At 40.1% G+C, this 24,266-nt stretch overlaps 1 protein-coding gene across 3 annotated transcripts in view; it reads left to right on the top strand.

Moving 5' to 3' along the window:
* The window catches only part of LOC133107662 (disks large homolog 2-like), a 104,470-nt gene extending 82,745 nt beyond the window's left edge, over positions 1-21,725 (top strand). For 2 of the 3 annotated variants that reach the window (XM_061216714.1, XM_061216713.1), the window contains 10 exons: positions 7,559-7,673; positions 9,296-9,472; positions 9,939-10,014; positions 13,632-13,677; positions 14,981-15,031; positions 15,603-15,704; positions 15,987-16,159; positions 17,637-17,746; positions 17,842-17,933; positions 18,375-21,725. In XM_061216714.1, coding sequence (XP_061072698.1) covers positions 7,559-7,673; positions 9,296-9,472; positions 9,939-10,014; positions 13,632-13,677; positions 14,981-15,031; positions 15,603-15,704; positions 15,987-16,159; positions 17,637-17,746; positions 17,842-17,933; positions 18,375-18,481 — 1,049 coding nt within the window. In that variant the 3' untranslated portion in view covers positions 18,482-21,725. Of the gene's footprint in view, positions 1-5,534; positions 5,666-7,558; positions 7,674-9,295; positions 9,473-9,938; positions 10,015-13,631; positions 13,678-14,980; positions 15,032-15,602; positions 15,705-15,986; positions 16,160-17,636; positions 17,747-17,841; positions 17,934-18,374 lie in introns of those variants that run through there. The other variant, XM_061216715.1, reaches the window with a different exon arrangement.
* The last annotated feature ends 2,541 nt before the right edge of the window (positions 21,726-24,266 follow it).

The following is a 24,266-nucleotide window of genomic DNA, read 5'->3' as shown; positions in this document are numbered from 1 at the left end:
GTCCTTATTTAGCTGACAGAGGCTCCTGTACTTCAGAACAGTACTCTACAATGTTTTGGATACACTTGCAGTCTGGGGCTGTAGCTTTGTGTTTATATCAATGTCAGATAAAGATATGATTGAGCTAATTAAATGATTAAGGGCAGAAGTTGGTAGAAAATTCCGGAAATGAATCAGCCCTTGTTGTGTGCCCCTACTTTAACTATAATCAACATTAAAAGCAATGTATGGTGCCAAATGAATGTGAAACTAAAAATTGCTGCATGCATGTTTGAATCTTCTTCTATTCTTATATCACAACTTGTCCATAGTTTAAATACATAATACATACAAATTTACTAAACTATTGAGGAAAAAAAAATGTAACCTTTCTATACAGACGCAAGTCATGCCGAATGTATATGTAAACTATTGATAAAAATGGTTTGGCTTTGATTTAATTTCCTTCCACAACTAAAGCTGTTTGTTTTCCATAACTAAAGTGTATGTATGTACAATGTAGTCTCAGAAATGCAATGGCACCACACACACCATTTGTAACGCGGCTATAATGCTATATACCTATTTCAAATAGCTTGTGATTCATCATAATTGGTCAGTGAGATTAGAATTGGGACTTTGCGGCCTCCACTCTTACTCTGGGGATACGTGTTGATAGTTTTCGGAAGCAGTGACTGATGGGAAGGCGCAGGGAGGATATCGCTGAGTTCATTACTGCCTCAGTTTTTACTGCCGGGATCTCGTTCAGGTGGTGTAGTTTCTCTGCTTGCTGTCCCCCGAAACGGATAGCGAACACGATGCCTTCGCATTTACCTTCATTACCCGTCACAGAAGCAGCTACTGGGAACTCCGAGATGCATGCTCAAACTGCGAATTACAGCGGAGGACTATCTGCCATCTGTGTCTCTCTGGGAGCTGCCAGCTGGCCTCAGTGACTGATGTAGATCTCCGGGTAGCTAAACAGAACAAGGGTGCGGATATGTTTCTTGCCAAGAAGGAAATCCAGCGGAGTAGTTTGCAGCCAATAGTTAATCATGTTTTCACTATATTGCAGTTACAAACCGAAAACTAAAATAAGAAACGGGTATGGGAGGCAGTGGCATTCAAAGAAGGCAAAATATTATTGCTTGTTTTTATATTTATAATTATTGATTTTAGACATGGGAGGGCAGCGCGGATGGTGCAGTGGGTAGCACTGCCGTCTCACAGCAAGGAGATCCTGGGTTTAAATCCCAGCCTCTCTGTGTGGAGTTTGCATGTTCTCCCCGTGTTTGCGTGGGTTTCCTCCGGGTACTCCGGTTTCCTCCCACAGTCCAAAGACATGCAGGTTAGGCTGATTGGAGAGTCTAAATTGCTTGTGGGTATGAGTGTGTGAGTGAATGGTGTGTGTGCCCTGCGATGGACTGGCGACCTGTCCAGGGTGTATTCCTGCCTTTCACACAATGTATGCTGGGATAGGCTCCAGCCCCCCTGCGACCCTGTTCAGGATAAGCGGGTTAAGATAATGGATGGATGGATGGATTTTAGACATGGCCTAATAATTGAAATGTACTCAAACTTGCAGTACAGAGGAAGATTATGTCCTTTATTTTGAAAAAGGAATGATGCCTTGTTTGGAGAAAGGCACTTTTGCTTGTACAGAAAATGTCCAGATTTCAATTTCCTTAGCAAACCTCACAGGTTTCGCTGAGGAAGACAATATAAAATGGTGCTGTGGATTGTGTTTGCATTTTAATCTGTTCAGGTGCTTACTCCAGGGGACAAATTTGAGCTTTTTTATAATAACTTGCCTTATATGTCAGAGAAGGTGCACTGTACGGAAAGCCTTATAAAATGGTGGCATGCATATGCAGTATGCCCTCTGTCTGTCTTTGATTGGTTTGGGGAATATCAGTTTTAATAAGGCGCACTGGAATTGTGAGGTACATTAATCACTGTGAACTTTGCTGAGATTGTATTAGTAATGAAGTCATTGATAACTGCTGAGCTCTGAGCGAATCATTACTCTCCTTGCTCACATCTTTTAGATGGGAATACAGTTTATGCCGTTCATTATTTTACCTGAAAATGCAGGTGTAGATATCTCGGGTCCTTAAATTTGCTTACAAGGCAGAAGAATTGGGAGAGATAGACTATACTATGATGCCGTTGATCAAGATGATCCTTTTTTAAAATGGATCCATCAGTACTTATTAGTGTAGTGCTTTTTACAGACTTGGGTCAATTTCGTAATTGTTTTGGATTGAAATACTCTTCTATGTTTTACTGAGCTTGTCTAGTGTAATGGAACTTATTAAATACTCTATTTCTTTACATACTTTGGGCTGTCGTAAAAACTAAAACTCCCTGATCTCTGTTCAGAGACAGGCTGTGATATAATTGTGTCTCACCCTTTAAACTTTACCTACCTAAATGTTACCAATCTACTGATTTGTGAACAATGTAGTTAGATTCAAAGCCTGAATGTTTAAAAAAAAAATTATATTGAGGCCCAAGCTCCACTCAAGGTTATGGATATGGAATATGCATTTTAGGCTCCATACTGTATATTCTCTTTCTGAAAAGTTATATGATAATAATAACTACACCATATTCTTAAGTGTTATGTATATACCATCGTTTTCCTGAGCAGACTGTGTTAGAAATCCGGCCATACTTGCGTTGGGAGGGCGGCCTGTCGTGTAGTAGTAAATGACTGGGACAGGCAGGAGAGGATTGTCTCCTGCTTAGTCTAATCAATTGTACGTCACTCTGGATAAGAACGTCTGCCAAATGCCATTAATGTATTGTAATGTAATGAGATGCTCTGTGTGCCTTTAGCGTCCTCTTTTTTACTCCCTGTACTTGTCCATGTGGAACAGAAAGTACAAACTCAAAAATGTAATAAACATTTTCTACTGTGTAATGCAGGGTAAGCCAGTCCTGCCCCCATTTTGTGAGCCCATAACTACATAATTAGATTAAGTATGACTAAGCAGCTGGAGTGTTTCAGTGCGATTGAGACTGATGTTCAGATATAGAATACTAATAGTCAACAAAGCTGTGCAATCAAGTTTATATTTCGAAAACATATTCAGCACTCCAGGACCACCCTCCCTGGGGAAAGATATTATTTTAGCAGATGGCCTTATTGTTCATGAAACTTTCTTACCTGCTTTATATTTTTAATTTAATAACATCAAAATTTCAGAACACTTGCTCAAGAAATTTGGGCTAATTGTGTGGGGTCGTATACAAGTATCCCTGGGGGATATTTGGACTTGCAGTCTTGTAGTAAAAGGGTTAGTTTTTTAACCACTAAAGCGTGCTGCACATCTGAGAAATTGCACACAGTGAAACAGAAATGTCTAAAGAGGAATTAAACATGTTTGTATTTGTGATTTACTTTCTCAGAAATTTGAGAGATTAACTGAAGCAGACGTCACTCTCTGTGATCTTGGTCATGTGACATTTGTCTCACAGATTTGAAGTCATTTGTGTGTAAGATTATAATCAGGCAGGCATCTTAGGTTTCCTACCTCCAATTACACTGAGACTTCCTAAGAATTTCATGGGTGATTATCCCCTTTTACAATTTGCCAAAAAAAACATTTTTCAATCATATTCCTCCTGTTGGGCTCATGACATTCAGTGTTATGTTTCAGTGTCCGCGATATTAATAGGACCATAGAGCTTGTATCCACTGGCAACCAGCTCTTCCCTTGCTCGATGCAGTTACCATTTACAGCGAATGGAGTAACACAACACGAAGGAGCCTGAAGGATTCCATCGTTCAGATCACAAGTTCACGCTTCAGTTGTGTTCGACAGTGTTGAAGGAGTTTCTGAAGCAAATATAGGAAGGTCAGCCATGTTGATTCAGGCATGCTATAGTAGGGACCTCTGGTTCTGGAGAGCCAGAGTTGTTTCTTCAGGCTTTTCTCCATCTAAGTCAGGGGTGCTCAACCACATGCCATGGAGGACCAAGAGTGCACACAAGAGTATCCAACCCATCACTACACCAGCTTATTTCACTAATTAGTTCCCTCCTCTCTAATCGGAGGTGTGGTAATTAGTGAAATCAGCTGGTGTCATGATTGGTTGTAATTAAAACCTGCATACTCTCGAACCTCCTTGGCACATGATTGGCACATGATTCATCTAAGCTTAACTATACTGATTAACAACTGTTAACTAAGCTTAATTTAAAGATATAATAGGGAATTCTGGACTTCTAACAGTCAGGAGATGAATTACAGCAACAAACACTCTCAAACTTTGTTTATCCCTCCCCCTTCTCTGTGAACGCGCTGATGTTGAAACCCTTACCTATTGTACCTGTAAATAATGATGAGATATAGAACTCTTAACTAAGCTTAATTTAACTGAGCTTGGAGTATTCTCACAATGTCTGCGTCTGAATGTTGAAATTCTGAGTGCCTCCATGGCCCTGTTTAAGTGTAGTCATCAGGCCACTTTGAAGATAGGGGTTCAGATGGGCTAAAAAACAATACAAAACAAACTCATACATCCTAAAAAAGGGTTGCCAGGCCTGCACTGTAGCCTAAGGAGTTAGCATCACAGAAGCAGTTAGCATCACAGAAGGCTTTGGATTTGCTCTGGTATTAGGCCTGTGGGGAACAGTGAGTTGTTATGAAGAATTGAATTCTGAGCTTTGCATATAATCCTGTGATGACAATGATGAACTAAGAAAGGTGGGATGGGAGTTCAATATACCGACATAATCCCACTGTATATTCCCAGAGAAAAGGACTGGGTACAGCTGAGGCATTACAAGGTTGGAATGAGGTGATTAAATTATTGAGAAGAAATGTTGACAAATTGAAAACCTGGCTTTTACGCAACAGCGCTTAGTGGTTTTCCCCCATTCCGTTGGATTATGTTATTGCACGTAACATCACATTGTTCATGCATTTGGGCTGTTGGTATGTTCTGTTCAATCATCTCTCTCTCTCAATTCAATTTTGACATTAAATTCAATTCAATGTGCTTTATTGGCATGAAATACATACAGTAAATGTTGCCAAAGTGTGACATAAAAGAAGAGACACACAAATACAGCAATTGCAAAAAAAAAAAACATAGACTTGAGAGCATTTATTTATCAACTCTAATTATATTTACAAGTTGAACAGGCACTGGCTTCTTCTCTCTTTCTGACTCTCCCTCTCTCTCTCTCATTCACACTCTCTCTCTTTCTGACTCTCTATCTCTCTCTGTCTCTGTGCAGAAATGTAAAGGAATGAGTGCCGACAGATCAGTTAGTGTCCCTGTAGATTTTCAGTTTCTGGTTGCAAACAACAACCGAGAGCTGCCATTTCCCTGGTCGCTACGCACCCTGAAGGGGGGGGGGGGCTAACTGTTAGCAGCTGCTCGGTTGGTGAGGTAGGGAGGGGGGGCGGCTAACCGTTAGCGGGTGCTCGTTTGGTGAGGTAGGGAGGGGAGTGTGTTGTGCACTCTGCCGCAAGCTTCGCTGATAAGGGACCAATCATTAGGCGGTCTGTGGGGGGCTGAGAGACCCCCTGGCATGCTGCTCACTGAGCACGTGTGGAAACGCACCGGATCGTTCTGTCAGCACTGGAAGGGTTCATGGAAGCATCCGGAGTAGTTGTTTAAAAGATGCTGAAGTCCGCATCGTGCTCGGAGCGCTGAGCAGACGTATCGAGGTAAGTTTGCCAGTGAGATTTGACAATCAATCCGTTGGTCTGTTTTTTAGTGTGAGTGCTTCATAATGCTTTTCAGATTGCATCTTTTATCTGTGGATTTCATAAAAACCTCTCCTGCTGTGGTCAACCTAAAATCTGCCTTTTGTCTAATGTTGCATCTCTGCAAGGGTTGCCCAGTAAATCTAAAAAGCGCTGGTTACCCAAAAGTAAGTGAGTTTGAGAAATTGAGCATTTCCCACAAGGACAGGTATTTTGTTAATATGTCTACATGTTATAACTTTATAGACTTTTCCCCCTCTCTACCACCTGTCGTCCTTGAGGAACATTAAATGTCTATTCTGTGATACATTTCAAACAATAATGCATCTTCTCAAGAAAAGAAAATATTCATGGTCAAAAATGTTTAATCTTTAAGAGGAAATACTCCTTACAGTATGTTTTGGCACTGTAGATCAAGTACCTAACATGAGCAGAAAAATATAACGTACGGTATATATGAATATGATATATTTGGCTAGCATAACACAGCTCAGTGCAGGTGGAGGCGGTTGATCTCTGGTCATGTCACAGAGATGTTCGGTGCCGACAGCATTCTCTTCACAGTGACGAGGGACAGTATTTCTCAGCTATGGGACAGACACAGAATTATTCTGAATAATCAGTTTTCATGTTTAAGGTTTGACTTTGCCTATGTCATACTCCTGTCTGTGGTGGTAGAAACAGGTATAAATGTAATGAAGTAGTTTGGTACACACACACAAAACCCTTCATGGTTTTTATTTTGTTGCTGTCCGAAATAGTGCATTTGCTGTTTTTCATTGTATTCATTCAACTGTGTTATTCAACTTATGTTATTGATAATGATGTTGTTGTTTCAAACGTAGTGTATATTTATCAGATTGCATTGTGCTTCCCATCACGGAAGTGTGATTTGATTATGTCTGCATTTTATGAGTGTTAATCTGTGGTGAGTGTTCAGCCGTGGTTTAAACATCTGTGATGTATGAAATAACTGGTCCTGTCTTGCATTCAGAAGCTAAATGGATATTTATATCAGCACACAGTGTAGAAGTAATTTGCAGTTACTTACCCAGCATACTTTTATTGATCAAAGTATTTATTCAATCATTTTAAAGTAAAAATGAAAAACGCATTCACATATTATTGCTGACACGTTAACTTAAAATCTTCTTGTAATTGTTGTGTTGAAGTCGTGTTTTATTCATGAGGTTTTGTTTAATTTTGGAACCCTAATTTCCCAGCCGTTCTGTACTAAAACTTTCATTGCTTCCTCGGGCAATATACAGATCAAACAGATTTTTCACACTTCAGTTTCACAAATAAAACCATGGCAAACCCAAATTATTCCTCTAATAACACTGTAATTAGATTTTACAACCATGCATACGCACACATCCAAGCATTTTTAATTAAACATGTAATGATTTGCTCTTAAACATTAAACATTTATCCAAAGCTGGAGACAATCCCCCCAGGAGCAGTGTGGGGTTAGGGGCCCACAGTTGTGCAGATCTTACTGTGGCTACACCTTTTACTCAAAGCCTTCGAGTAAAACAAAATGAATTTAACCAATGAATGTGGTCGCACAACAACACCTTGTCCTTCCTTAGATCATTGCGAAATACTGTCGCGTTAAGTAAACACTATACTATCACGTAGTGTTTAATATATTGACAAGGTAACCTTCTTTTAGTAAGAATATTATGCCACAATAGTGTCACATATTTAATACATTAACAAGATAATCTTCTTGAAAATGTGAAGCACATGGCGCTGTGCCCTCTCTGAGCGTCGGCTCATCAGGGGCTGCCAGCTATCGGACACGGAGCGCGTTCTGTTGTTTTGACCGCGGTCCGGTGTGTGTGTTCGCAGAGTACGGGCGCTTCGAGGCCAAGATCCATGACCTGAGGGAGCAAATGATGAACCAAAGCCTGAGCTCTGGCTGCGGCTCCCTGCGGACCAATCAGAAGCGCTCGCTCTATGTCAGGTAGTGCTGCGGGGGTCTTACTCATTGGTTGGTTACAGTCATGTGTGTACCATACATCCAGACGTCAGCGGCATGTTCTTTTCATTGTGTCTTTCTCTCCATTGGAATGGAGCATTAAGCTGGTATAGGTAGACATACACAGTTTTCTCATCTTCTTGCCACAGATCCTGAAATCAACTCAACTTCAAATATTTTTTATCTTTCTCGCGAATAAAAATTGATTACTTTTTGTAACATCAAAACAAATTCGGTTAAAATGTAGATCTGACATTTTATTTTTAATTTCCACATCAACCCTATCCTCTGATTGTCTCTTTTATTTTGATTCGGTTTCTTTTCTCGCTGGCTGCACTGTGATCTCACTGCTCATTGCTTCAGTGAAGTTGTGCTCATCACGCGTCACCATGGCAATGCTGATTCCTACATCCTGGAACATTCTAGAACTCCTCATTAATCCACAAGCCATCCAGACTGCCATTTAGACTCGGAGCCAAAATGGCGGATAATGTTATTGTGCAGAATTTATTGTGCGTCTCATTATTTGTTACACTATTCTACTGCATTCTCTGTGTGGTTCAGTAATGCTTGTACTTTTGTACTTTGAATATGTAAGGAGCCTTCATGTTCATAGACAATTTTGCCTTGTCTATTTAAAAAAATAGACAAGGATCCTCTTTAAAATGAAGCTATGAAACTAAATCCATTAGTTTTCCTTTGCTTTGGTCAAGAGAGATTTAATTTTTTGAGCCAATGAAACAATGCATGCTGCTTCACCTGAACCTCTCTCCTGGGAAAGGTTATTCAATTTTAATGCATGTTTATTAGATCTATCAGGACAATGGCACATTCTGTTTCACCCATTCTTAATAATAGCTCTCATGGCATCAGTATTCCCACGTTACTATGGCAACACCATTCAAAACCCATCCCACTGCCTTCTGCTGTTTTCTGATCACATTCTCTAAAAACGTGCTTTTAGAGAATGTGCCAAAAAATGAGAGAAAGCTTAAATTGTTGGACAGTTGCATTGTGTGTGTGTGTGTGTGTGTGTGTGTGTGTGTGTTTGTGTGAGTGTGCGCATGTGCATATGTGTGTGTGTTGAATGTATCACCCGTGAAGCAAAGTGCTGTGCATTTTGTTTACATGAAACTCTGGGGTTGAATAAATTCAAAAATCATAAGTAATGCACCCAGCCCAAGACCAGTTCCATTAAACTACCCAGACTTCTTTATCCACAAATGTGTTTGCATAAGTCAAAATCTTTTACATGCAATGAAACATTTTTGACATATGTAAACACGTTTTAGGACATATGCTCATTTTAATGTAATTCTGCGTGTGTGCTTGCCTGTGTGTATGAGCTTGTGTGCCTGTGTTGCCATGTCAACATGGTCATGGTGCTACAGGTCAGCCATTTTGCTGGTGGTAATTGGTTGTATATCAATAAGGCACTATGCTACTGTGGGTCAGTGAAAGCTGATTTAGGAGTATGATTTTAGGGCTTTTTTCCCTAAAAATGGATTGATTGACTGATTAATCGGTTGACTGATTTATCGGCTGATTAATCGGTCGACTGACTGACTGACTGGCCGATTAATCTATTGATAAATCGGCCGGTCCAGGGCGCTGTTTGAGTACGAGCGGGCCAAGGACAGCGGCCTCCCCAGCCAGGGGCTGAGCTTCAGGTACGGAGACATCCTGCACGTCATCAACGCCTCGGACGACGAGTGGTGGCAGGCCCGCATGGTGACCCCCGATGGGGACAGCGAGGAGATGGGCGTGGTCCCCAGCAAGCGCAGGTAACGGTGACGGCTTTCGCTCTCCTTACCGCGGCTACTCGCTCCTCTGCTCGATTGTCTTTTTGAATACGTACCGTGCATTTATCCCCTAGCGCACAGGTGTCAAACTCCAGTCCTGGAGGGCCACAGTGTCTGCTGGTTTTTGGGGTGTTCTGGGCACCCGTGGTTTAATTCAAGTCATTGATTGGTTAAAGTATCCACACGCCTTCTTCTCAACGTGTTGCTTGGCAGCTGACTGAAAGGAAACCACAAAAACCCCGCAGACACTGCGGCCCCCTGGGAATTCGGTTTGACACCCCTGCCCTAGCATGTTTATATGCTGTACAAAATCTGGAATTTAGGAATTTATGGAAATTTGAAGAAAACAAAGAGTCAATAATGATGCATGGTTGAATGTAATGAAATTAATGTGTAAGTCTGTGACATTTGATTGACATGACTGCTTGGTTATCTTTTTATTTACCAGAGTGGAGAGGAAGGAGCGAGCACGTCTAAAAACGGTCAAGTTCAACGCTAAACTGGGAACGCTCGATTCCAAGGGGGTAAGGCACAAAGTTCGGAAACCACTGGGTGGATAACGCACAAAACTAGTCTCTAGTCTCTTGAACCAAGCTGCTGTAGAACAGGGAGAATTACGGTAGGACAGACATGATTAATATCCAGTGTCTTTATAACTATGGTTCAAAGAGTTATGAAGCATTTTAGGCCTTATGAATTATTAAGAATGCTATAGTACTATAGTACAGGGGTCGGCAACCCTGGTCCTGGAGAGCCGCAGGGTGTGCTGGCTTTTGTTGTTACTCAGCACTTCATTGATCAATGAAAGAAGTTGATAATAGAGTTAACACACCTTCCATTGTTTCCTGTGAAAACAAAAACCAGCACACCCTGTGGCTCCCCAGGACCAGGGTTGCCGACCCCTGCCCTAGTAACATCACTTGTCAGCCACATAATTTTACAATACTGATGAGGTTGACTTTGTGCTGTTATATACAGCCAACAATGTGTTCACTAATAAGCCAGTCTTCTTCTAAATCTTGGTCTTGTATAGGTGGCTTCAATCAAGGCAATTCAACACTGGCTAAAAATGGCAGAAACTATACTATATAAAGAAATGTCATTATTAATGTCAACATTAGACTGTTTTCTATAGCATTTGAAAGCCTAATTACTCATCACAAAGAAAGTCAAGAATACACAATAATGACCGGTGGCAGCAGTAATAACAGTCATTTAACATGGTTGCTTTATTAGTCTGTGAAATTAAGTTTTAATTAGGCTGTTTGAACACCAACAGACATACATAGATTTTATGTATCCATGACAACTGCACAGCTTCTCCAGTGTGAAGAAATGAACTTCAGTTAAAATGGTGGAGGCTTCTCTCTATACCAGACTGTACACTGCTCAGCATTATTTCAGCTTCAATTGGGATCAGATATCCTATATGAAAGTTTGACATGGTACAAATTAGCATGCACATGAAACAATATATGATGACTGTCCTACATTGAAATGTCTTATCCTTGACTAGCCTTGAAAGGGTTGTCTGTTCAGTCCCAAGACCAGATTTGTATTGATTTCTCATGACAGTTAGAGACAGTGAGTAGCAAATAAAGAAGAAAAACACATCAATGATTGAATTAATGAAAAACAAAGATAATGATTTAATATTTGACTAGCCTGAGCAACTGTGATTCCCTGTTGTGTTGTGTCAGGAGCAGAACATTCAGTTGTATAAAACATGAGACGCATTCTGATGTGCGCTTGATTATTGATAACAGATGGAAAGGGGTCTGAAAATCCAGAGGTTGTTTGACGTGTCTAGCGGGAGATAGCCCAAAATGATAAACACTCATCAGATATAACAGGAAGCTTGAGTTTTTAACCAGCTGTACAGATCTGAGAGTCTTGCTGATGTGCTGAAAGTGTATTGGTGAATAAATTAACTGTTTCACACTTAAAGGTACAATAGGTAAGATTTTTGTGTTAAAATGTTGTTACAAGGCCAGTGTAAATCCCTTCCTATCATTGAAAAAGGCTCACTGACATGTTGACTCACCCTCTGCCTGTGTTTATTGTCCTTAAATTTGCGTTTCAAAATATACAGTTGACGGAACAACACTCTGTACCAAAACTTTGCACAGCTGTTCAATAATTCAAGCTCATTGGTTGAAAATTGGTTCTAATTGCCACAGCCAATGGCGTGGAGGGAGGGGGGGCTTATTCTGAAAAATGCACCAGCATAAACCATGCCCATGAATAATGGCAGAGTCTACCAGCAAACAATCCTTAGATCCTACATCTCTTGTGGTTAAACCAAAGAAAATCAGACCGTCGTGCCGGTTGCGACAAATCTTGGGGCGTGTTTAGCTAACCTATTGTACCTTTAAGTGATTGCACAGGAGTCACACATGCCTGAGTACTCATAACAGACCTGGGTCAAACACAACTACTTTTCTAGGCTTTACTGAGCTTGTTGGTGTATGGAACCTATGAAATACTCTCAAAAAGTTAATCTTGTCCTCTTGGTTGGCTCAATTGCACCAGGCAAGATATAATCGAGCACATAAAAGTTTTTGAATCCAAAGCAATTACATATTTGACCCAGGTCTGATACATACAATGATGCCGCATCCAGAAATACCACCATTGATTTCCCACTTTCACCCCAACCTCGCACTACCCTCTTTCCCCTGTCGTGGCTTTGTCATCTGCATGATTCAGTTTGACTGATGCATAGCATGAAAACATACTCATGTTTACTCTTTTTTTTTTTTTCCTCAAAGCGACTATATCCCTAGTACAAAATGTACTGTATTTTTGAGACAATGGTTGCTAGTACATGGGACATAGACCTTCCAAAAATGGCTATGAGACTGTCGGTGGTTCTGGACAGTTCCGGGTCCAGTGTAATGGTGTATGTCCATCAGGGACGACTCCAAGAACAGTGACATCAGGACTGACCTGCTGAAGACCTATGACTATTCTAAAAAGTCTCATTGTCCAAAGAAGACACACTCACAAAGGCTTGGGTTTTCAAACCCCTCCTTTTTTATATTAAATAAGTGATTTGAGTCCTGTGTGCGTATCTTTTTTTTTCGGATCATGAGACTATTGACTTTACACCTAATTTTTAGCAGCTGAGGTCTGGTAATTGTTTCGTATATTAAAAATGTCAAAAAATAAATTGTGCAGGAAAGTTTATAGTCATGTTCATTTTGGGCTTGTTGTTCGTTCGTCCATTCATCTGAATTTCACATTTGAAAATTGTTTATATTGATTCAAAATCCAAAAATCTACATCAACAGCTGTCCATGCTTATGTTGTGAGCTTAATGCAGAAGATTCAGTAATAAACTCACAAAGCAAAATTGGCCGAATGGGAGAGGCTGGCAGTCACTGTTAGAACAGACTATATTTCACACAGGAGTGTGGTGTGTTCGCCCCATGAGAGGGCCACATTTCTGCTCACGTCAGCCTGCTGTTTTGTTCCAGCATGTGTCACTGTTTTCCTGATGTGAGTGTGTCAGCCATCAGACAGGCCTGTATGTGCCTTGTCAGTCTTTTCCTTTCAGCTTATAAGAGCTTCATACTCTCACCTTCATAATTCCCATTCCAATTGAGTTGGGTGTGCAGGTTTGCAGTGGTACTGAATGTAAATACACCTGCAAAAAGGGTTTTTTGCACACATGCATGTATACACGTGTGCACACAGCCACACACACACACACACACACACACACACACAACAGTGCGCAGTACCTGTTTGAAAGGACGGGACAGTTTGATAGGTGTGGAGTTAGACAGGTCGGTTCATCTCTAACAGTGTGACAGCTCAGTGTGTTCCAGACTGTTCCACTGTGGAGTGGGTCAGAGCAGGCTTTCAAATAAACAGACACGTGGGCCAAGCTCCATACACCTGAATCCGGCTAACCTCACCTTTCCCTTCTGTGATTTTCTCCTCTCCCTCTCTCCTTTCTCTCTCTCGCTCTCTCTCCTCTCTCTTCCCCTCTCTCCTCTCTCCCTCTCTCTCGCTCTCTCCTCTCTCTTCCTCTCTCTCGCTCTCTCTCTCCCTCTCTCCTCTCTCTTTCCCTCTCTGCCTCTCTCCCTCTCTCTCTCTCTCTGCCTTCCCTCTTTCTTTGTGGACTGCTGTGCAGGACATCCCTGGATTAAGCGATGAAGATTTTGGGGCAAAGATACTGAGTAAGTCCTTGCGCTAACATTAGGTGACAAGTGCATTTCCTCAAGCATTCATCTCCACTGATGTAATCGCAGTACAAACCTGCAGCATCTGTCAGTACTTACAGATGTTCTGCTCATGCTAACATCCGCAAGCTGCCAGTCATTCATGGGTCTTTCCTTCTGCAAATCTCAAGTGCGGATAAACTTGTATCCACTATCTTCAGGGTAGCTCTGGTGACTGACAGGCACCCAAGAAGACTTAATTATAATTATAAAACAAAATATGGGTTATAGACTACTGTCAGGACTATTGTCATCTGTGCTCTGTGCTCTGTGTTCTTTTTCTGTCTGGTCCATTGCTGAATTAATCTGCAGTCCATTCAGTCTTTAAAACTCGACAACTGGCAGCTTTCAGTGAAGGCCAGGGCAGATTCAGGGTCAGCCATCTTTAAACTCCACATAGACATTGAACTGTTTATTTATGCATTGATCCAGGTCTGCCGTTCGAGATGAAAAACAGTTGAGGACGATGTACCCCACAACGCATTGCGTTATGCTGTATTCTGCAGAGCAAGTGGCCCAAAGCAATTTCCCTTTCCTGCTTCAGAAATGAGATTGAAGATCAAAGTTAGATTGCTGTGTAAAAATACCCAGCAGTCCTAGTTAAGTTCCCCAGCTCTCTGGAACCTTCTGAATATAGAGCAGAAGGACATGATATATAAATACCCTTCTCTTTGGAAGAGGGGAAAGGGACTTATTCTAACCATATTCTGTCTGTTGTAGTCAACACACAGGTATCTGGGATGAAGTAAAAAAATTAAGTCTAGTAAAGGTCCATAAACTCTTAAAGTCATGAAGAATATAGCAATTATAATTTATTGAAAGGTTCATTTCAGAAAATCACAAAATCTCTTGTTTTTCTTTAATCCTTTGACATTTGATGTTTGAGGGTATAAGAGGGTTTAAATGTATGTGGTCATTAGCAGGCATGGACTGCATGTTTTCTTTTGTGACTTATAGTTGTGACATTGCAGTTCAGTAACTTGGGACTGAGAATTTAGTGTTCAGCATTCTCTCATTGCAGTTTTTGTTTCAAGCCACAACACATTTAAGCTTCTCCTTTCTATTGATCTTTACTGAACACGTGGTGTCTAATGCACAACAGCCAGCAATGCCAATACCATAAATAACCTGACCAAAGTGGAGTAAAACATAAAAAGGAAAGAAGTGAGTGAAAGCAATCTCATCATCCCCTCATTCGCTGCCAGTCATTCACATCCATCTCCGCATGCCTTTAAAAATGTGTCTTTCTCTGTATTGCTAGGGGGGCCAGAGGACCTGGTTCTATCCTATGAGCCTGTCATACGACTAGAGAGTAAGTGCTCTTCTGGTGTGTAACTAATGTGTTGAAGTGGCCTCTACACCTATAACTGCATCTGTCTACATTTGGTCAGTTTATACAATATAAGTGTATGAATATCGCATATGGAATTGAATTGTCCCTAATATCAAATATCAAACACACAATAACAGTTCAAACTGAGCTGCAGTGTTGATGTTCGGGTGTTTATTTAAACCTCCATTATCATAAGGACCTTGGTTACTTTTCCTTAATAAATTCTGACATTTATTAAAAATTATAATTTTTTTTTTTTTTAAATTAAATTCTTCATGAAGCAGTGGTGTTTACTTTTTCTTATTCACTCTACATGAATGGGCGGCCTGTAAGGTTGGTGGTTCGAATCCCACAATAGCCACAATAAGATCCGCACAGCTGTTGGGCCCTTGAGCAAGGCCCTTAACCCTGCATTGCTCCAGGGGAGGATTGTCTCCTGCTTTATCTAATAAACTGTACGTTGCTCTGGATAAGAGCGTCTGCCAAATGCCATTAATGTAATGTAATGTAATGTAATGTAATGAATGAAACACGTGTGCTTTATAAACAGTAAACTACACCAGACCTGTGATCATTCTGGGACCCATGAAGGACAGAATTAACGATGACCTAATATCAGAATTCCCAGACAAGTTTGGGTCGTGCGTGCCACGTGAGTACTGGGGATTTTTGAATCATGTCTTCTATGAATAATTTCTCAATATTAGCTGTTTTAGTTTGAATGGGCCTGCTTCACTGACACAGATTAAGCTTAGTCCAGGACTAAATTGAGTCTTGGTGAGGTGAACCTCCATTCAAAATTAAATTTAGTCTCAGACTAGGCTTAATCCGTGTCAGCAAAACTGGCCCAACGAGTTTGTGATCGATTATAAATTTTGGTTTGGTCACTGAAGAGCGACGCAGTCACACACCTCTAACCTCGCTGTTGTTAAAGACACCACCAGGCCCAGGCGGGAGTACGAGATGGACGGGAGGGACTACCACTTCGTGTGCTCCAGGGAGCAGATGGAGAGGGACATTCAGGAGCACAAGTTCATCGAGGCGGGGCAGTACAATGACAACCTGTACGGGACCAGCGTGCAGTCTGTCAAATACGTGGCCGAGCGGGTGAGAACCCTGGACCCATGCGATCCTCCACGGCTCTGGCCCCCCCACGGAGAAAGGGCCGATTGGTCTACACCAACGCAAACAGAGCCCTGATAGGGGGGTTCATAAAGGCACAGTTTCAGCTTCTGGGCGTGCTACATTGACTAATCAACAAAATAAGTTACACAAAATAATACAGTTTTGATTTTTTTTACTCTAAATTGGTTATTTAGAATGGAAAATGGCACTTATATTGCACCTTTACCCAAAGCGCTGTACAATTGATGCTTCTCATTCACCCTTCATACACTCACTTCCACACCGATGGCGATTGGCTGCCATGCAAGGCACCAACCAGCTCGTCAGGAGCATTTAGGGGTTTGGTGTCTTGCTCAGGGACACTTCGACCCAGCCCTTAGAGACTGAATGACAACATCACACCTCACTGAGGGCCGGTTTCCACAAGCTGAAATGAGACCCAATAGTAACTGTAACTGCCGTAGTGAGTGGTTGTAAACAGTAAGGTATGGCTCTTGTTATATCCGTATAAATGCCAGGTCCTGATAAGATTTTTTGACAAACAATGGAGGTCAGCTGCTCAGCTGTGGCATATTTTTGCCCTTTTAGCCCCCTGGAGACCCAGGAGAAAAAAAGATGAAGTATTTTATTTTTGACATAATACAAGTGTCTCAGATGACAAAAAACATGTTGCAGTGAAAATATAAAAAATATATATATTTCATTTCAACTGAATGCTGATTGATTTCTTAAAAGAAATACTGTATTGAGCCAGAATGTCCTCGGGAGGTTAAGTGTGAGTAAGTGCATGTTCACTTGAGGCTGTTGTAATTCGAAAGTCATTGAAGAGAGCCTTTGTTTTTTTTATCTGGTGATGTACAAGTATAGACAAGAGTACAATGCATTGCCTCAAATGCGTGCTCTCTAACGCGCAACATTCTTATGAAAGAAGGTTGATTAGAAAGTTGTTGAAGATACAAAACGCTCAAACCTCTCTCTCTTGAAAAAGTGTGTGTGTTTTGATTTGGTTTTATTGTGTTTATACTTATTTATTGTATTATTGGTTTTATCATTGTCTTACTAGAGGTCTGTTTTTTGATTGTTTTATAGGTATGACATTATTTGGGTCTCTTAAATCATTGTCGATGTTTTGTCCCGTTTTAACTTATTTTTAGGAGCATTGTTGCTCATTGGTTATGTGTTTCTCTAATTACCATCTATTGCAATATATAAATAAAGGGGGCATAAAAATCTAATCTCTCTCTCATTCTCTTTCTCTCTCTTCTCTCTCTCTCTGTTCTCTCCCTCCCTCTCTCTCTTCTCCCTCTCTCTCCCTCTCTCTCTCTGTTCTCTCTCTCTCTCATTCTCTTTCTCTCTCTTCTCTCTCTCTCTGTTCTCTCCCTCCCTCTCTCTCTTCTCCCTCTCTCTCCCTCTCTCTCTCTCCCTCTCTCTCTCTGTTCTCTCTCTCTCTCTCTGATAGGGAAAGCATTGCATATTGGATGTGTCGGGTAACGCCATCAAACGATTACAAGTAGCACAACTCTACCCCATTGCCATTTTCATCAAGCCCAGATCCATCGAATCGCTCATGTAAGTATAAATGAAACCGTAGGTCAAGCAGGCCAGTTGTCATGGTGATGTCCTGGGGAATGGCGGAATCTCACACTGTAATATTCCTACATCAGGGACATGAATAAGAGACTCACCGAGGACCAGGCTAAGAAGACATACGACCGGGCGATGAAATTGGAGCTGGAGTTTGGAGAGTACTTCACAGGTAAGGACCGCAAATATTATTTTTACAGTGATGTTGGGTGCATTGTCCAACCAGAAAGAGACGTGCATTATGGTTGAGTATGTATGAATTATGGTTGAGTATGTATGAATTATGGTTGAATATGTATGCATTATGGATGAATATGTATTATGGTTGAGTATGTATGCTTATGGTTGAGTATGTATGCATTATGGTTGAATATGTATTATGGTTGAGTATGTATGAATTATGGTTGAGTATGTATGCATCATGGTTGAATATGTATTATGGTTGAGTATGTATTTTGGTTGAGTATGTTTGCATCATGGTTGAATATGTATTATGGTTGAGTATGTATGCATCATGGTTGAGTGTGTATTATGGTTGAGTATGTATGCATCATGGTTGAGTGTGTATTATGGTAGAGTAGAGATCATTGACAGTATCCTCGATCTCTTGCAGCTGTGGTGCAGGGAGATTCTCTAGAGGACATTAATACCCAGTGTAAGCTGGTGATAGAGGAGCAGTCAGGCCCTTACATCTGGATCTCATCGAAGGAGAAACTATAAGAAGAACACATCCAAATTACTGTATGTAACACACATCCTTTACCCTCAAGACATGTTGGGACTGCAACGTAGGAATAATTTGTAACATATGCACATTATTATTATTATTATTATTATTATTATTATTATTATTATTATGATTGCAGAACAGACTCACACAGTTTCTTCTTTTTTTTATATGATTGTTCATGAATGTACACCACAAAGTGTTAGTAACCATCTGGCCTCAGAATGAAGAATTCCTTTCTATTTTATTTCAAATTTTTGTATTGTTTAATGAAAAAGGAGTCATTATGTCAATTTGAGACCTGCATTCACAATGCTTGAAAATGACATCAAATAAGATCAAACAGTTGACCAATGATTCTCCTTACCCAAACAAAAAACAAATATCAATTTATTTATTTCGTTATTTATTTTTCCCAATATGCATTAGTGTTTGAATTCATAACTTTGTAATTTATACACATACTTCAGCACTGGACATTTGTTTTGTTTTGCTTTGTTTTATTTTCTTATTTTATTTTGTCAGTAAGATGTATTTAAACATGTTTTTATGATGATTGAGTTAAAACAGTACATTTTAGTGTATTATTAAAGTTACATAGAGGATATGTAATGGATGTGCCACTGGGTAAAGAAATCTGATACTATATTTTGCTATTTCTATTCATAGGGAGCACAATGGCACAGACAATATTTGTAATGATGACATAACTTTTTAAACAAATGAAATTTAAAGGGCAAATTTGCTTAAAGCAGTGTGCAATTGTAGATTTAGACAAAAATCGATAGAAACACAATGTGCTTCGTCCTTACAAAATGGCAATAACAGCATTAAACTACTGTTACTTTTTTCTTTACTCAAACGTCATTTGTTCATTCCACCAATTTGCTTTATAATGAAATTGAAATTGCCTCTGTTAAGGACAAAGTGCATTGCAGTTAGATTGAGGGCTAACCTTAGTGTTAACTGATTTTTTTTAAAGAGGCTAAGCGCGTGAGAGATCCAGGCGGTCTGGTATTTGGGGACGTTTCTGCGTAGCGGTGCACGGTGGTGACCAATACTGTACGTTTATCTTCATTCTGGAGCATGAAACATGCAATTACATTTTCCCACTGAAGTTAGCTAATGATCTTGAAGGTGATGTGATCTCAATGTAAATCCCTCCTGGGGATATATAGTTTGATTTAACTTTTCTTTTTCTTGAAAACTCTTCCAAATGGCTCAGAAGTATACGGTCATTCCTTAAAAAATCAAGGTGTAAGGGGGTGACCACTCAGATTTTGCTCAAACTTTGTATAAATGCTCTTTATGTATTCAACAGAGAATGTGTAAAACATTAGCCTCATTGGATGTGTTGTTCTAGAGATATTGACAATATCTTAAACAAAGGGCTCCAAAAAAGTCACTCATGAGTGGAAATTGCAGTTTGTGTCGATTTTGGAGCATCATATCTTTGGCATTAAAGCAGGGAAAACATTAAAACGTGTACTCTGAAACAATTTTCTGTCTACTTTCCAATTATAAACTCATGATAAACTGAATAATAATAATCTGAAAATTGTGCCAGAGAATGAGTACAGTCTTTGTTTTTCCCTGCATTAATGAATCAAAAGAGTCAATAGCTCTAGAACAACAAACCCAATGAGGCTAATGTTTTGCATGTTCTCTATTGAATACATAAAGAACATTTATTCAAAGTTTGAGCAAAATTGGAGTGGTCACCCCCAAAGCTTTTTCTGTGTCTTTTGTGCATTTTGTGATTTTTCACTGAATGACCCTATAAGGATCAAGTGGCGCTGTGATCTAGGGACAGTATCACTGCACTTTTGTTAAAAGTGTTTACAAAAAAAGTGCTAATGTTTACCTCAAACAACACTGAAGGTGCGTGGTTCCATAGGCGTAGCAGGAAGCGGCAGTCCAAGACGCGGTCAGCCTGGTGTTGTCAGCTACTGAAGTTGTAAATGTACAGAGAACCTTATTTATTATTCCCTTTTTAATTGTATATGTATAGTTTATATGTGAAATTCATTTGTCAATTGATGTAAACAGGCATATATAAAGTATATGATATATTTATTTATTGCTTAGTATGTATAGTATAGACATGTATGTATGTATATATGTATGTATGTATGTGTGTGTGCATGTGTGTGAGAGAGAGAGAGAGAGAGAGAGAGAGAGAGAGAGAGAGAGAACCAATGAGAGTGTGTGTGTGTGTGTGTGTGTGCATATGTGTGTATGTCATGAACCCTTTTCCATGTTTGACTCTCATTGGTTACTAACACAACTACTGAATGCCTACATGTTCAAACTTCTGCCACTGAATAAACATACAATGTTGAGATGGTGAAGCTGTAGATTGTTGCTGTCTTTTAGATCCAGTCCATTCCGTCTGTGTCACGGTCTGATTATTTGGATTTACATGCAGTTCTGGTGTCCCATTAATACACATTCACTGAGAATTACAATGTTATCAAAATGATTGTATCCTCTGACATATTGGTCACCACTTGCCTTAAGGAAGGAGATGGTTTTCCAGACTTTAAATGAAAGTGAATTTTTAAACAGCTGCTTTTTAATGGACATTACAGGGCCAACATTAAATGTATATCTGCACAGAAACGTATTATCGGAGTTGATTTTACTTGATTTTACCTGGACACCTGGAGTGGTGTGTCATGCCAGACTGAAGAAAGTATTCTTCAGCTTGAGTTTTTCTTTTTGAAATAGATGTTTATGATGTAAAAGGTTGTGTATACATCTATCTTGGCATGCCTCTCTCCTTTGGAGATTTCTCAGTCGCTGTGGTGCAATCATAAATCATGTTTGATCACTTTTTCTTTCTCATTTGTATTTTTTTTTCTTTTATAAAAGCTGTACTTGTTTTAACCCCTGCTGATCTGTTCCCTCTGTTTCCCTGACACTGCTTGGCAGAATTAAGCCATTATGATATTCAATATGTAAGACTGCCGCCATTCCCCTTTCTCCAATTTGACGAGTGTATCAACGCATTTAGCATCAGTCATCCAATAGATAAATCGCACATCGACGAAAACTGCGCCCTTTGTGAAAGAACTGCCACTGAGCGCGTCACACAGGAAGTGAAGACTGACTGGCATCAAAAACGAACAAAACGGCTAAACCACTGGCAAAGAGGAAACCGTGAGAACTTGATGAACTCCACTGTATTCAACATTCATCTGAGAATGTAAATTAAAGGTTTGGTGGGACTTTAAACGAGGAGTAACTCTGCCTCTTTCCTGCTTCTTCTTCTTGTACTTTTTCTGCATCTTCTACTTCTGCTGTTACTTCTGTTTCTTTTTCCACTTCTACGTGTTGTTCTACCACTTTAATCTTCCTCTACTACTAAATCTTCTGTTCACAGGTGTGTCTGTCTGGAGTACACACTCTTCTCATCTTCGGTTTGATGCGTTTGCTTTCTTGTCCTTGTGCTCTGTCTAAAAACTGTTAACTGCACATCTGCTTCAGGCTTTGCAGACAGGACTGTGAGCTCAGAGTGAAGGCTACTTTTGCCTCCATTCATCTCTCTCTCTCTCTCTCTCTCTCTCTCTCAGTAAATTATGCTGATACAGTATAGAACACATTTGTTGGCTAAATGGTTTAAAGTAATGCAAACATTTTTAGTATCGCTTATAGGACAACCTGATAATAAGATATCCAGACTCTGATGATGTTGATGGGTCACAGACATCCGGAAGTCATGGCATGCAAAGGATATGCAACCAAATAAAAAATATGACTCTCTTATTTGACATTATGTGAATTTGGGGGACTACATATAAAAAGTGGCAGTCATACAGGGCCCCTGGTTTGGGGGGTCCATGGGCACAGGGCCCCCAGGTCTAGGACGGCCCATGTCTCTACGTATCTTATATCAGTATGTCCGTTATTTAAATATATGTGAAATTAACGTGACTACGTGTGTCGTAGCAGTAGTATGTATTTATATATCCTTAAATAAGCAAACTCGTCTCGGTCATGGTTATTACAATTACATGGCTATTTCCTTGTACAATATGTGATCATACTAAATTTATAACATGTCTATTTTCCATTTAAAAAAAGCTATAATTTATAAAATATTCAATGAAATAATTTGTGGCAGGCTAATTCATTTGGATGGCCGCACGGATGGTGCAGTGGGTAGCACTGCCGCCTCACAGCAAGGAGGTCCTGGGTTCGAATCCCCGTTGGCCGGGGCCTCTCTGTGTGGAGTTTGCATGTTCTCCCCGTGTCTGCGTGGGTTTCCTCTGGGTACTCCGGTTTCCTCCCACAGTCCAAAGACATGCACGTTAGGCTGATTGGAGAGTCTAAATTGCCCATAGGTATGAGTGTGTGTGTGAGTGAGTGAATGGTGTGTGTGCCCTGTGATGGACTGGCGACTGGCGAGGGTGTATTCCTGCCTTTCGCCCAATGTATGCTGGGATAGGCTCCAGCCCCCCTGCGACCCTGTTCAGGATAAGCGGGTTAAGATAATGGATGGATGGATGGATAATTCATTTGGTGTTGGTGTTATTTTCTGATATGCCAAGAGTGCTGCTGGGAAATATATTTGCTGTTTTCCAATGTGAACGGTCTTGATCATGTGTTCATATTAGCTAGTATAGTAAGTATAATATTGAGCGCCGTTTAGCTGCCTTGTGTGAAAATGCCCTTGAAGCACAGAAGTGGGTCGCCGAAAAGAAAGGATAAAAAGGGATCAAGAGGAAAAGGTGGCAAAACTACCTAAACTGGACGGCCTAAACTCTGCAGGTAGGATAGCAAGCTAGATATAACGTTAGCCAACTGTACTTTTTCAGGAGAAATTTCGGTTACATTTGGCTGAAAAGTGAACGTTTTCTAGCAACTTGGACGTACCAAAACGTCTCAACCTATATTTCCACCCCTCGATTCCTCTTTCGCTCAACGCAGCAACGTTAATGTGAGAACTTCATTCTTACATTTCGCAATCTTGTAATCATTCATTAACATTAGTCAAGTCCGTAAATGTACTTCACTCACATTGCATTCAAATTAGCCAAGGAAGCTCCTAATTCTCCTAGCAGTTAGGCTAGCTACCGTGGATTCAATTTCTACAAATCTTAAGTCACGGGGCTGTTTTAAAAAACCTTATGATATAGAAAGTATAAATTGTATTCCTTAACAAAGAGGAAGCGACCAAATAGATTCGTTTAGCTTTGTCAACTGGAGGAGGAGTTAGGTCCATAATAAGAATAAATACATGCAATAAATATAAATATACTGTTAATTTTTAAAATAATAATGAAAGATAAAACTAAGAAAATAAATGATTTTCATATATTAATTCATATTTTATTGTAAAAAAAATGCATTTAGTGAATTAGGCATCAGAACACAGTGAACAATACATTCAGTGAATTTATTGTGTTTTGCTTTTCCTGATACTGACAGGAGTAGCATACAGTAAATCCTCAAATTGTGTCCAGGATTCTATTTGAAGCCGGGCTTCGGATAATAGCCGGGGGCGTGGTCGATTCGGACAAATAAAGGCCACCCCCCAAATACAAGCCGGGGTAATATTGCAGTCCATGAGCACTAGAAGACATTGTTTCGATTTAACTCAATGAAATAAAACAGCTCTTCTTCATATTTTATATTGTTGGTTGGTTTAATACTGTTGCCAATGAAAAGTCGGTATGCTGCTCCAAACAAAACTCATGTCTCACAATAAAACGCACTTTAGGAAAAAAAGATCCTCAACCTGATGTTATCTACTGAACGGTTACAGGAAGTGTT

Source organism: Conger conger, chromosome 13, assembly GCF_963514075.1.
Source record: "Conger conger chromosome 13, fConCon1.1, whole genome shotgun sequence".
Taxonomy (NCBI): Eukaryota; Metazoa; Chordata; class Actinopteri; order Anguilliformes; family Congridae; genus Conger; species Conger conger.
This window is presented reverse-complemented; position numbering and strand designations above follow the sequence as displayed.